The sequence below is a fragment of the Anneissia japonica genome, unplaced genomic scaffold, assembly GCF_011630105.1.
Source record: "Anneissia japonica isolate Jap-2015-1 unplaced genomic scaffold, ASM1163010v1 scaffold288005_len623695_cov211, whole genome shotgun sequence".
NCBI classification, from domain to species: domain Eukaryota; kingdom Metazoa; phylum Echinodermata; class Crinoidea; order Comatulida; family Comatulidae; genus Anneissia; species Anneissia japonica.
In genome coordinates, this window is record NW_022701263.1 from 250715 (window position 1) to 266038 (window position 15324).

Sequence of the window (15324 nt, forward strand, 5' to 3'; positions counted from 1 at the left end):
CATATGGCTGACTGCTCGTGAATGGCGTAGATGTTAAACGTGTTCAGCGGAATATGGATCCGATTGTGATTAATACAACTTAAAACATGTTGAACCTACCTCTAGGCTATAGGCTTAAGCCTATATATTAGAAGCCTATTACAGTAAAGTGCTACAGTAGGCCTAGGCCTACGCTAGATGACAAATCACGAAAAAATGTTTCAAATTAATTAAAGCTCTTTATTCATTTTAATTGTTTGGGAAACCCCAATGTCTCATATTTGTTTAGTGTGCCCTACCGTACCTGTTGGTTTTATAGAAGAAAAAGCAATCGCTAGTCACCTTCCAACTCAGATTTCAATGTGCGATGTTCGAATTCACGCTATCAAAACATACCTTTTTGCCCAAGTACCCCATTCAATGTGTCTGCACAGCCCGCACAAAAATAGAGCAGCATGTATTAAATACTGACCTGGATCAACCGCATTTGATCTGAAGAAGTTTGTTGATGTTTAATCATGTGGTCATATCGTCTCGCTTTAGCATATGTTTACAGAGTACATCTGTAGGCTATGTCATTATTTGTATGGATGGTTCAACCTCATTAAAATGATTAAACCATCCTAGTGTTTCACTATTTACTATTTCAATGTTTTATTTCAAATGGTTATTTTACATGTACGTTATTTTGTGAATGCATCACTCCATTTCATTTCTTGCCAACGATGTCGCGTTTGAGCCTAGACTCAGAAATACTGAGATGGTGTCTGGCGGAGGATAGTTTTTGTGTACCATGTATTCCAAGCAGCCTGTAGGTCTATATGTATACAGTATATATTTTTCCAATGTCGTATAGATAAATACAGTATAATGTCAGAATGAAAGAATTGATTACTGTTTTCTGTACACCACATGTTGTTTGTGTCTCTGAAGGATTAGCATAAAATTTTATTATTAAAATACAGCAGTTCAGTTTTATTTATATTTCGACATTAACATAATAAAAATCAGTATTATTATTATTATTTAACACATAAACAGCCTCTCCACACAATATAACAATAGGCCTAAAGAATAAAAGTATATAAAATACAAAACAAGATTTAAACATACAGTATAGGCACAAATTACCGCTTCGTATCTGCGCATAACCTCTCGTAATCTGCTTGTAGGTACGTTTTGAACGTAGCTACGAACCACTATGAAGGTCATTGTTATTTTAATTAGCTTTGCAATGATCGTAGGCTGGATCGTCGGGCTGATAAACAATGCGTAAACAATATTGAAATATAGTTTACCAGCTTTCAACACGTAAGCAATGTTGCAATTTACTAAATAAACAATGTTAGAACTTTATTGTTTTGTTATATCCTACCTTATTATTAAATCGATCATGTTTTAAAACTGTGTTTAGTCATAGAGAAAATAGAACAGAAGGAGTAACATCGAGCGAAGATCAAAGGTACAGACCTCCTCGCCGCGATCGTAATTATCTCACCGTTACGTAACCTACTTGACAACAAGATAAGCAGAAATCGGCAAACGCGCATGCGTCGATAACTCTTAAACTGGCATCCAGTCATCCTACTGATAGCATCTGAACTGACCTACTTTTGTCCGGAGTGGCGCACAAAGCGAATTTTTTCACGTGTTATCTTGCATACTCTGCACTGATCACATCCACACACGAGGTACCCAATGTAACTGGACAGTAGTTACCTAGGTTTAGATGCTGAATATATATTATGCCAAGATTTAATTAATCATAGAGAAAATAGATGTTATAATTTCTCTATGGTTTAATAAATGTTTGGCAAATGCTGGCGTCTAATTGTGTTCCCATGTGATGTATGTGTGCAAGGAGTTGATGAGTGTAGAGATAATTCGTCATCAGCTCCTCAGGTAGGCTACTTGTGAAGATACTGTAGGTCTGTCCGACGGACGGACCAAACGGCAACAATGTGCTGTCCTCGTCATTTACCTCTTAACTTAGGGCCTGCAAACACTGGGCCTATTATTTAGGACTATACAGTGTTTAATCTTTATACAGTATACTTGTTTCATTTCAAAGTAAAACTTGTTCAGTATTTTAAATTGTACGTACGAAAACATTACAGTAGTTCAACCTGGGCCTGGTCCAACGACACAGACGTGTTTGTCATCGAAAACAATAGGAACAATGGCAAACACATTAAACGGCACAAAACTGTTCGGACACGTCTCCGAAATATTGGCTTAGCTTATTAATATTCATGAGGCACGATAATTAGATGATCGCTTTCCCAGACGCATTTGTAATACACAATTTTTCTAAACCCGTTTCTGTCGTTGGGGATAATTTGTAGATCGCACCTTATGCCTATGTCTTTTAAACTACACAACGGATTTGTTAAGACTAAAGCCTATATTGTATGTACAGTTGTAAATAAGTCATTGGGTAGATATACCTACTAAATTTTATCCGTTTGAGAAAAAAAGCGAAAAAATTGCTGTTGGTTTATCTATCAACAAATTAAGAATTAATAGAACATCAAATTTATTTCACTGGTCTTACTGAATTGTCTAACATATTATTGGTACTATTACTGGGGGTAGAAGAGATAGTTACAGATGTAAACTAGGACAGAGTTAATCTCATTAAGACCTTTGGACTTGGTAATGACAGCAAATATACCAATTAACAATCTTTTCCTTTTTGTTTACGGAAGTTCATGCACATAGCAAGCTTTAAAGCACATAGGAATGAAGAATTGTTTGCTACTGAAAAGGTGATAACACCACTACTAGCATCGGTGGAATTCCATGTGTAGTGGTCTAATGCAATTCAATACTGTATGAATGCTAATAATATGCTCACTTTTTTTAAAACCCTTTTCCCGGGAGAACATTTCTTTTTATCCTGGGGTTCATCTCAAATAAAACTAACAATACTTACTTAGAATCAACTCCATCTCCACTACCTTCATCATCTCCAATAGTTGTTTTTCCATGATGCCAGAATACTGTGGCTGGAGGTGCAGCATTGATGCCACAGTAGAACCTTGCAACACCACCCGGTCTGGTGAGAACATGCTCAGGTTGGGCTGTGATAATTGGTTTAGCTGGAGAAAGAAAGAACACCAAACTTAGATCAAAGATCTCCTAACAAAATGTTCTCAAATTTTCTCAGGAACATTTGTTATGCACTTTGTCAATTGTAATCTGGGGGCCCCTAGACAGGGGCCATAGCAGCAACTTGGCCTGGACTATGCCTGGGATGTACAGATATTCGTGTTCCCATAGACCCGGGAAGTATCTGTACTGTAATACCTGGGGATGTAATTTGGTCTGCAACAATATTATTTTTTATTTGCATATTTTTCATGGCAGCGGGTGCACTACCTGGTCAAAAATAAAATTTCATTTTTATTCTAATTTAAACCATTAACGGTGGTCGAGTACATTGACAGTACCAGGTCACCCATCCTCTAAAGTTGGTCCAAGTTATAGAGTGCCAAGTCTCTCCGATCTGTACATCCATTGAAATAGACTACTAAGCCTGGGATAGAAAAAGAAAAGCTAGCATCCAAAAACGCACGAGGCCATGGGACAGGACTTGGTCAGCAATTTATATGAGCTTCAACAGAGGATATTATCACTAGGGTACCACAATTAGTTATAATTAATATTAAGGTAAACTAGTGATAATTTGAATGGTACCACAATTAGTTACAGTACAGGTATTACAACCACTGTATATTACGGTAATTCATTCCTAAGCTTGCAAACACCTTAAGGCCTGTTTATACTTGCAACGATAACGATAACGATAAAAAGCTAAAAAGCAATTGTTCATATAGAAAATAAAAGAAATAAGAGAAGATTTTACAATGGGACGATTCGATAAATTATCGTGTATACGATAACAAAATTATCGTTATTGCTGCAAGAATAAACAGACCTTTAGGGTTCAGGTAATTTCCATCAGGGTGGCACCAATGCTTGTAATGCAGAGATCCCTTGTGGTGATATATCAGAGGGTCCCTCAAAAATTATACTTCCCAGCCCATCCTGATGGATTCACCCCTAGGAATACATTGAAGGCTACACCATGAAGGTATATTCCCTATGGTTTCTAAGACAAACAGCATTTTGAAATAGTATTCAAACTATGGTACATTACTTCAGTAAAGTAATAATTTATTACCAAAAACCTAAAAAACTTTTCATAAAGATTCTATGACATTCCCTTTCCAATCAAGAATATTTATCTTCCTCAAACAACTGAAAGATGGATAAAACAGTACTGTATTTTAATGGTTTAGTAAATCCTTTTGAAGGCCATCAATCAGGTCATCTGGCCATATTGGTCATGACCCTTTAGAATATTTATCTGACCAGAGGCCACCATAGGGATAATTTTACTGATACAATCTTTGGAGATTACTATACAGTACTGTATTGTTAAATCTAAAATATAGAAAAATAACTATGTTTACTTAATATTGCACTCTAGTATTAAGCATCAAGTACAAGTGTACTTGGCCTCATTATTATAAAATTAGGTCACAAACTACTTTTCCATACAAAATTATAGTTTAAAAAATATACAGTACAAAATTATGATCATTTTCCATCTATAATATAGATGATGAAATTTTAATAATATAGAATGAATAAATGTTCACATGACTAACGTTTTTCAAATATTTTCTTAATACTATAGCTTCGGTGTTTTGTAGGATGTCAGATGTTGAAATTTAAATTGTAACGGAAATTCCATACTGACCAGTTATCATGTATGCCTGTCCTTTATGTAATAAAAACTGACCTGAGGGGGTAATAGTAAATAGTAGAACAGCTTGCACTATCGGCCACCTTGGGCAATGGGGTCAATAACAGCCACACCAATGGAGTAAAGCCAAAATGCCAAGGCCCTTATTTGCATATTGTAATAAAGGCAGCTAAGTGGTAGATTGGCAAGTTGCCATGGTCCTGTATTTAGTGGTTTGCAAAAGGTTCACACTAGGTAAAAAAGCAGCTTACATTCTGAAGGCTTGGACATTCAAAAGGTGACACAACAAAGCTATGGAAGAATTAACATGAACAACACCTAGTCATCACTGATTAAAATCAATTAATAAACTCTCAATATGAAGTTAATAATGCACAATACATTTGTATGTGCTAGAATTCACACAACATAAACATCAACAATACTATAGAGCCTATATTCTGCATCTCTGGAAGGGAAATTAATCAATTTTTTTTTCATTTTTTTCCATGGTGATGTGTTAGAAGTACCAAACACTGTAAAATTTTGCCCAGGCTCAATTTTCTTATTTTTTGGACGATTTAAGGCTCAAAATGTTCTTATTTTGTTCTGATTATTTTACATACTTTTCAAACATAGAAAACTATTATTGTACAGGCCTCTGCAAAAAATGGCCCCTAAATAAGGCCCTAAAAAAGGCCCCAGAAAAATGGCAGATAAATACACCTACTATACTGTATTATAGGGCCTAGAGAGTATTACATCACCTCCTGCACATAAGGTACAGATATCATTTTTTGGTTTTTCTAGTTCTTTTTAATAAAAATATCAATTGACATTTTACAGTACCTCAGCCTCAATTTGTTCTTATTTTGTTCTAAATTTTTAAAGTAATTTCAGCCACAGTGTTCTTATAAAATGTCTTCTTATAAAAAAAAAAAGTGTAATCAATTTAAAACTGACCTATATGACTGATTATTCTGACGGCCAATGGAATTTTAATCCAGTGCAGAGGATTTGTCTCATTCCTTGAGAACAGTGGAGGGAATTTTTTTCCAGGTAAGAGCAAAGTATCAAATATTTTTATTGGTTATAGAGAAGAATGACAGCTGAAAAATTGGCTCTGATCCAACAGCAAACTGACCCAAGCTAACTAACGTCACAACGTTTTATAATATTTAAAACAGGGATCATTGGAATGCATTCCTAGAATATTATAATATTAATGATAATTAATGCAATAAACTTCAATTGGAACTCAAGTTAAACATAGGCATAATACAGCATAATGAAACAATAATGATAGGTAAATTTGCTACAATTCACTGAAAATTTCTACAATAATTAGATTTGATCATTCTAGTATCAGTAGTTATTTCGTAAGTGGTTTAACAATAATAATAATAATAACAATAATAATAATAATAATAATAAGTAATAATAATAATTAATAATAACAACCACAATAATAATAATAATAATAATCATTTATTTGGCACCCTTTCAAAAGAGACCAGAGCGCCATATACATTACATTAAGACAAAGTTATCAATACACATCAACCAATAGTGTTACTACTCACAAAATATTTCAGGTATAATATTGAAAATATGAAGTTTATGGTACTTCAGGCTAAAATGAAGCACTAACACAATGTAAAATATAGCCAACTAAAGATAATGGTACATGGTCTTCCACTTTTATATAGTGCATACTATTACTCTATGCGCTCCAAAAAAACAAAGCAAGCAAAAGAATCCCACATTGTGTGTTTTCATTATAACAATTCATTAAAACATTTCCAAATTACAATGTTTAGTTGATTAAATTAAATATAATTTAACTTGGTGTAAAATTTTTTTAATTATCATATTGACCAGATTACAAGCACATATTGAGCTAGAAATGTTCATAAATTGAGGCCTTAAATTTATACCATATTAGAATCTAGGATAAAGGGCAGGGTTTAAATAGTCACTGTCAACTATCCATATTTCTTGACACACATTATATGATCCATCATGAGTGTTTGCACAGTGCTCCATCAAGTTGAATATTGTTGTTTTCCTAGTAAGCTACTATGCCTTGTCAACTGAATGAAACACTGGAAATAATTTACTATTAAAACGCCACAATATTCAATCTTTGAACAAAGAAATTAACCATCAAATTTGAGACTGAACCCCCCCCCCAAAAAAAACCACCCACATTTTCAGGCCCTAAAGGTGGTCTCGAATTGGTATTGAGAGTGTTGAAAGAGAAGACTATCGTTCCCAATTATCCCTAATCATTCCCTTTTTTTGTGTTGTTTTGATTTTGTTGATTTTGTAATGATTTTGATTGTTATGGTTTTATTATGGATGCACCATTGATGTGATGTGTGCCGCTGTTAAAATAGCAACCAAATATTATTATTATTATTATTATTATTATTATTATACAGCCTGGTAGTTCAATTATCAATTACAATTTGGATTACTAACTACAAAGCCACTGTTCAGATCTGGTTAAAGGCAGGATTAACTGTTCTTTCAGGACACCTTGGTTGGACAGTTGTATACAGTAAATCTAACTTTAAAGGTAATTATGATCTGTCTGCAAGAACACAATAAATACTAAACCAGCAGCTACTACTACAGCAGCATGGCAAGAATTAAGGGAGCTTGTTCACAGTGCTAACAAATTGATTTAACAATAATTATGATGATTTCATACCTGCCCAAGCTTCCATTCACTAAAATTCCAATAAAACAATAAAACCAGGAAAAATTTAGTGTTTAATACTTTAACTCATATTGAAAAGATTGATCCATCCATGGAAACTAATTACTTTAGTTCACCGATGATGCTCTAATAAAAGGTGGATATTGGGCCACCAATTCGACACAGACCCTTCAACTTGACCGGCACTCTTGAGATCATCAGCAGAATAGACAATATTATTTCCCAATTCACCAAAAGTTTTGCTGTGATTACAGACTTTCCTAATATTGTTGTTGTCTAAATGCTCATTTTTTGCAATACTACGGGTCAGTCCCTTGACCAGAGACCCCCCTCCCTGGGCAGCAAAGTGACTTGCACCTCCTGTTTAACATCTTCTTGTTAAATTATTTTAGTGAACCCAGGCTTCAACCAATCCAGTGAATGATTAGCGAATAGAGTTGCTTTATTTTAGATTGCATGACATTCAATTTCAAAGATAAAGGTAAACTGATAATGATAATTTTGTGTAGTTAGAATATGCAGACATTTGGGCTTTTATCAGAGATAGGTATCAACTGCAGTACAGTATGTTAATTTTAACCTTTAGTATTGTGAATAATATTGTTTTAATATGAAAGCGAGTTTGTAATAATATATGAATCTATTTATTGATAACCAAAAAAAAAACATAATAATCCAATCCAATAATCCAGCTATCTAAAGTACCTTTTCCTATTCATAAGCATTATGAATAAATAATAAAATTATACCAGTACTATATAAACAGGATACATTTTAATCATTGAGAAAACAGAAGCATGATTATAATTTATCAGGCAGCTACACTAAGTACTGTACTGAAATCCTATGCTATAGGAATTGTTTTCTTCAGTTGTTAAATATCAGGGTGTTATTACTGCTGATAACAATTAAATGAAAGATGTTCTTACTAGAAATGGTACAGTAGTTAATATTATAAAAATAGATTTTATCCTGTAACAGTGTTGGCCAATATTCATATAGATGAGGATCATAGGTTATCTATTTCATATCGTATATTCACCATTTCTTGTTAAAAAACAAATCCACTTGACTAATCTCATGGATTAAGTATTAGTGCTTAATGTGAATCTTAAGTTGTTTGGTAACACAGTAAGGTCACTACCCTTGTGGTCCCTTGTACTGTTGCTGAGTTTATGATCAATTACCTTGTTTGTACTGTACAGTACTGAACAATCCAAGCACATTTAATAGAGTACCCATCAATATTCACAAGTTAACACAAAAATGCACAGACCGTACATGCTTGCTGAACATTGTTTGAAGGACAAAAACATTGTTCTGTTATTGACCTAGTTTGTGTATATTAATTGATGTCAATTAACTAATTAATTGTTATACTACAGTAGTTCCAAATCGATTTATGATATTTTTCATTTGGACATAATAAATTATAGCTTTTACGTAATGTATGAATATTTATCTTTTTTAATTAAAATATATTCACATACTGTACTGTACTCTGATTAATATGCAGTTTAATACATAAGCCATAATAATGAACAGTATCTTGCCTTTTCGTCATAACTCAGTAATGCTTGTCATATTAGGTTTTGAATCACTGTTATAACAAGTTTTAGCATCTTGTACTAATATGACTGTATTTATTAAGGATTCATATCATAGCTGTATTTATACCGTTGTGACAATACAGTTTTATCGTATCGTAATACATTCATTATCTTCATAATAGTAAAATTCATTCATTTATTGATGTTACTTTGAATTTTCTCACATTATTTATATTATTTACTAAATTAAACAAGTATCATAATTTCCTTCCCAAAGTTTTTAAGTATTATTTTAAGTGTCTAATCAGTACATAAATTACAGTATGTTTAATATGGAAGGGCAGACTTCCTAAGAACTGAACTTGGGATTGCATATTATTGTGGAATGTGCCAAGGACAACAAATAACAAATCAGAACCTGCTTAATCAGTACTAAATTGTCCTTGATATCAAAGGTCAAAGGTAAAAACAAATCAGCAATGAGTTGCAATAGTCAACAATGATATAAACGCTAATGTAAACACTTGTACCACTTGAAAGAGCCATCAGGATGACATTCAAAGCAAAATTATTATAAATAATGCTGTAGGCCTAACTTGTGTGTGTGTCATTTTCAACTACCAAAAAAGCAGAATACTATTACTACTGTATACTATGGGAATTGTATGATAATTTGGCTATATTTGTTTTGGGAAATATAGTATTTAGTATTATAATATTGGAAAAAAGACTAGTCTCAATGAACCACGATCCATATGGCACTTGATTACTGTGATTTGTCAGCAATACCTACAGTATCATAAAGTGTAAATAATGACCCCTGACTCAGGGCCAACTTTTAATAATAGCACGCTACTATCAATCCAAAGACATGCAAAGCAGAATATAATTCCTTATCAAACAAATAAGTTCAAAACAAAAAAGAAAATTGTATTTAATTAATGCATCTGATTGTTCAGTCTTTCTTTGTTTAGGTATCAACATGCTTAAAAGCTTGGATTTGGTTTACTGTCTGGGTTTTCTATTGCTTTGCCTAAGTACCTATCACGTTTTATTGTTTCTGAGACAAATTACATAATATATGCTAGTACAATGAATATCAGATTCACAATTGTACTGTAAATGTACACATAAAATAAAATATTTGCTTTTATATTTAAGCCATCACTCATTGATTGTTTTACTACCATGATTTACAATTAAGAAAAACCATTACAACAAAATCGTTATACATGTACAGTACCACACAATTTACTGCTACAATAGTACAACATATATTCTTAGATATTATAATCGGTCATCAGCTAATTTGTATGCATTAAACCAAAAATGGGATAAGACTTTGTGAGTCATTGTATGGTCATTGTTATATTAGCTGACCATCTGTCCTGTATTGTCCAGTAATTTCTTTTGATTTGCATCAACAGTGCACTCAAGAGAGGAAGCTACGATTAAAAGCATACAAAAAAAATAATGACCATCCAGTTATACAGCATATTAATGTATTACCTGGCAATAAATCTTATATTTTTTATTCATTAAAAAAAGAAAACAACCAAAAAATGTTTGTTTACGTTGTTTGTTTGCCCATGAGCTGACTTAATCAAATTGTTAAAATTCTATGGTTGGCAATTTTTTTTCTTTGGAAAAACTTATTTTTCCACAAAAGCCCAAAAAACTGTGGAAGTGCTTCTGTTGTAAAATCAACATAGAAACTGATAGCAATCATACTTCCAATACAGTTACTAGAATATTATACCCAAGTTAAATTGTTCTTTGCCTCTGGACACAGAATTCATTCTCCAAACAAACAGATCTTCAGCACAATAACAAAAGAATTGGTTTCTCCCGTTTATCTGTTCTTTCAAAGAACCATTTCAAGAAATGAATTTTCTTAGCCAGTAGAAAAAAACGATTTAGTACAGCAGTACTGTTTAATGTATGGAAATATCATGATAATTCAATTTGAAACCATGTGTTTTATTCAAATGGCTATATTTTACCAGCCAAAAATCATGATACTATATGAGATGAGCTTATGGCCTATATTATTAGTTAAAAACAACAACAAAAGTATCATCTGATCAAATAAACAATTACGGTATGAGAAGTAAAATACTAGCAATGTTTTAGTCTTAAATCTGACTTTCCTAGCTTAGGTCCAATTTATTGCATTCTATTTTATTTTTCTGTGACTTGATCAACCTTGGGTGCATGTACAATACAAAATATTGGAAAATGAATGAATAGCAACCTATAAAGTGTTTTGTTGTTTGGTAGATTGGAAAAAAAATATACAATAAAATGTGGATAGCCAACTTATTTGCATGTGATTATAATTGGAAACACCTAACAAAACACTCAAAAATTTAATTGTCTGCTTAATAATACTGTACTGTAGAATAAGCAATTTTTGGTCTTTTTAGATAGTTTTTTATTGGTTAAATTTAAAAGAAAATGTTTGCTACTGTATACCAAAGAGAGGCAAAATGTAAATTTCCAATGAACAGCTATACAAAATCACACGCACACAATCACTAGACGAATACAGTATGTGTACACACAACAACATAACTGGATTGGTCATGTGATACGAAAAGAAAACGATGATCCGACCAAAATTCGCACGTTCCATGATACACCACTGAAAAGAAGAGGCAGAAAATTCCATCTATTCTTGACACGACAGAGTTGTGAAGAAAAGCCACTTAGATAAAGGAAACTTTATTAGGGATGCCTTCAAAAGAAAACTCAAGTAACAACCACCTCATTTTTAACTGCATTGATTTTAACCCATTTCATATTAATTTACTGCATTATACAGTTCTCCTTTATGATAATGACAATGTTGCTGTTGGTTCGCTTCAATTTATTTAGTTTTAAAAGCAGTATCCTTCTAATGACAACCTTAAGTCAATGTCTGCCAAATGTCTTTGAAAAGATGGCTATTTGTACCAGTACCAGTAAATTTTATAAGGATAAGAATGGGAACGAGCAACATGGATATAAAAAAAAGGCAATTTCCACTAAATTTTATGATTAGCAATACCCTATACAATATTATATAATATCCTGGATAGATGAATCTTCATCAAACTATAAAAACATAGAAATTAGTGTATTAAAAAATATTTACCCATCATTTTACAGCAAAAAATAATAGAACATTTGTATATTTGTTTTTGGTTTATTTTCTTCTTTGTTGTTGCTAAGTGCCTCAAGGTTGTGACAACGTGAGGCGCTATATAAATCCAGAATTATTATTTTATTATTATTATTATTATTATTATTATTATTATTATTATTATTATAAATTATTATTATTATTATTATTATTATTATTATTATTATTATTATTATTATTATAAACACTTCCAGTATCTGGAAGTATTTTATTATTTTTACTATAATTATCAAATTTAAAAATCATGGTATATATTTTTTATTTAAAGTAAATAATTTACTGCAAAATGAGCAAGTTAATTTCAGAAATACTTTTTATGATTTTTTTGTCATTTTCAAGGAACAATACAGTACTATACATCTTTTAAAGAATGTTTGAAATATTGATTTTTTTAAATTTTTGATCTCATTTTCTAAAAGTTGATAACATTAACAGTGGCGTATGTATAGACGCATCCACCCCCTCCACCTAAAAAAAAACTTGATCTCCAGTCTTTTGCAAATAATGTGAGTTATTTTCAGTAAGATTGCATTCAATGTTAAAAATAATACATTGATGATTATACTTTAAGAAAAAGTAAACAAAGAACATACCATAATTCATGTTTTATGTATACTAAAATTATAAATTAGTAGCATAATAAAAACTAATAATTGGATAAGATACTAATTGTTTGAAATTTACTATCGTCATTGTTTATATTATTTGGCTAGCCCGACACATGTTTCAATTGATCTTTTTCAACTGAATTTACTGTTGCTTCTATCATTTTTAACATGTTAAATCGGTATTACTTATACAGTACAGTTATTCCAATATTATTGCTAAATTTAATTATTTTCTACTGTTTAAATTTCTAAGAAAAGATAAAAGAAATAAATGTTGTTGAAATGAAACAATACAGGAAATTAGCAAGAAATAAATAATTTCAATATTATCATTAACAAAAGTCACTGTTTGTACAATCTAAGATTCAACTAGTATTCAATAAAATGTAAAGTTTCTAATTGATTAACTATTCTGTAACCTACTAGTCTGATTAGAATAATAATTTGTTTTTCCAAAAACCAGATTAAAATTAAATTCTTGTCAACAGTATGCTGTTAACTTATGCTTTAAACTTAAAAGCTAATTTTAAGAATCTGAGACAAAAGTGTAAATGAGATGAAAAACTTACCAGCAATTTCTAATGCTGCTTTCTTACTACATTCTGTCCCAATAATTCCACTGACATTTTTATTTACACAGCACTGATAAAGACCTTCGTCTGTATATCCAGTCTTTTTCCCTCGCACAGAGGAAAAGTATAAAGACCCATTACTCAAAATTTTGTGCCGACTGTCTAACATCATTGTTTGTCCATTTTTCTTCCACGTAACTTCTCTATGACCCCCACTAGAGTCAGGGTGGGGGATACAATCCCAGAGAAAAGGAAGTCCTTTTGAAATTATTACATCTTGGGGATCCTGAATAAAGCCTAATTCCTGAGAATGAGTAATTCCTTAAAAAAGAAGAAAAAAAATCAGTATTTAATATTATTTTTAATTATCATATCACAATTAAATATTGAGAAACAGGATGGATCATAAAAATACTGATGAAAAAAAAAACATACTGGATATTAGTTATTACAGTATTAAGTCACAGTAGATAAATATTAACCATAAAACGGGCCTACCATAGCCAGGGTCTACTCAAAATACAAAACAAAAAAAGCAGAAATTTAAAAAAATGAAATTATACAAAAAATATGTTGGGTAAAGCCTATTTAAAAATTTGAAGAAAAATATACTGTTAATGTTAATAAATAATAATATGCAAATATAATTGTACCTGGATAACAACAGTAAAGTAGAATCAATAAATTAAAAATATGCCATGATTTGATTTTTTTTTAAGAAGAAAAACATTTCCTAAACTGAATTACTAATGCCAGTTAATAAAACATCCCTAACTTCCTTTACTAGTTTCAGTGAAATAGGCCAATTAAATATTTGGCCTATTCTGACATTCAAAATATGGCAACATACACACTATAATTTGAAAGTTCAAGATTGTTTCACATCACATGGAGTTATGATCGTCATACTAAACATTTCAAAAAGACAAATAAATTGAGATTACAAAGACCAAAGAAATAAGTTGTGAACATTCTCTCTGAGACTGGGACTAGCTAGGCCTAGGTAGGCCCATCCATGCACCTAGAGGGCCTACTGTCTATCTATTCCATTTATTGCATTGTGTTGTGGCTAAATACTTCGAAATAACTGTAATGACTGTGATCGGAAATTACCCTCATGCGTTTAAAACGTCACATTAGGCATAGCCTAGGCTAGGCTTATATAATACATCCCATTCTATATGACTGGCCACAGAATTTACAGTTCGTTGTTACATATTATTTGTTATTGATTGGTATTTATGCTGGCAGTTCTGAGTTGGTATTATAGGTCTAGGCCTAGGCCCTAGCCTAAACTAAAATAACCAGGCAAAATCAGATTGTTTTACTAACTTTTAAGTATTAAAATAGTCTCGGCCAACGAAAATTCGGCCCTTTTTTTCTCCAGGAAAACAACTAGGTAGGCCGAGAAATATCCTAGGTAGAGCCTAGGCTAGGCCTGGGCCCAGGTTCTGATTGCCAACGGTTTGTACAAAAATTCCTCTGAAACCCTCAAGTCATGAGGAGAAAAAAAAAATAGATGGGTCAATCAGCCTAGGCCTACCACGATTACAAAAGACAAATGGCTCACCTGAGAGAATAGCGAATATGACGAAGGTCAAAAACGTCCAAAATGCGTCCACAGACGCCATGAGCAAACGGTCATCATCCAACACCAACTTGAAGCACAATGGCCAATACTGTAATGACGGTGTCCAGTTGGGTTCATAATCAAATTTGTTAGCGTTCTCTCTGAAAACGTCAGTTCAAGGCCTCTCAGACCACACGACACTGACCTCTAAAATGGCACTTAAAACAGTGGATCCACCCCCGGCCATCTGCGATTGATTTACGTCAAAGATACTAGAAATACAAGATAGAGTTCTCCACACAAAAAAAGTGTTCCGCTGTGTTCCACCGAAATGCATGGTGGGAATACGAAAAATGGGACGCCCCCTACAGCTGGATCTTAAA

General features: G+C 32.3%; 1 protein-coding gene across 1 annotated transcript in view; it reads right to left on the bottom strand.

Moving 5' to 3' along the window:
* The window catches only part of LOC117103508 (protogenin-like), a 60233-nt gene extending 45035 nt beyond the window's left edge, over positions 1-15198 (bottom strand). The window contains exons 1-3 of the mRNA XM_033244063.1: positions 14942-15198; positions 13369-13692; positions 2915-3080 (exon numbers count right to left, since the gene is read on the bottom strand). Coding sequence (XP_033099954.1) covers positions 2915-3080; positions 13369-13692; positions 14942-15002 — 551 coding nt within the window. The 5' untranslated portion in view covers positions 15003-15198. The remainder of the gene's footprint in view (positions 1-2914; positions 3081-13368; positions 13693-14941) is intronic.
* Between the last annotated feature and the right edge of the window lie 126 nt (positions 15199-15324).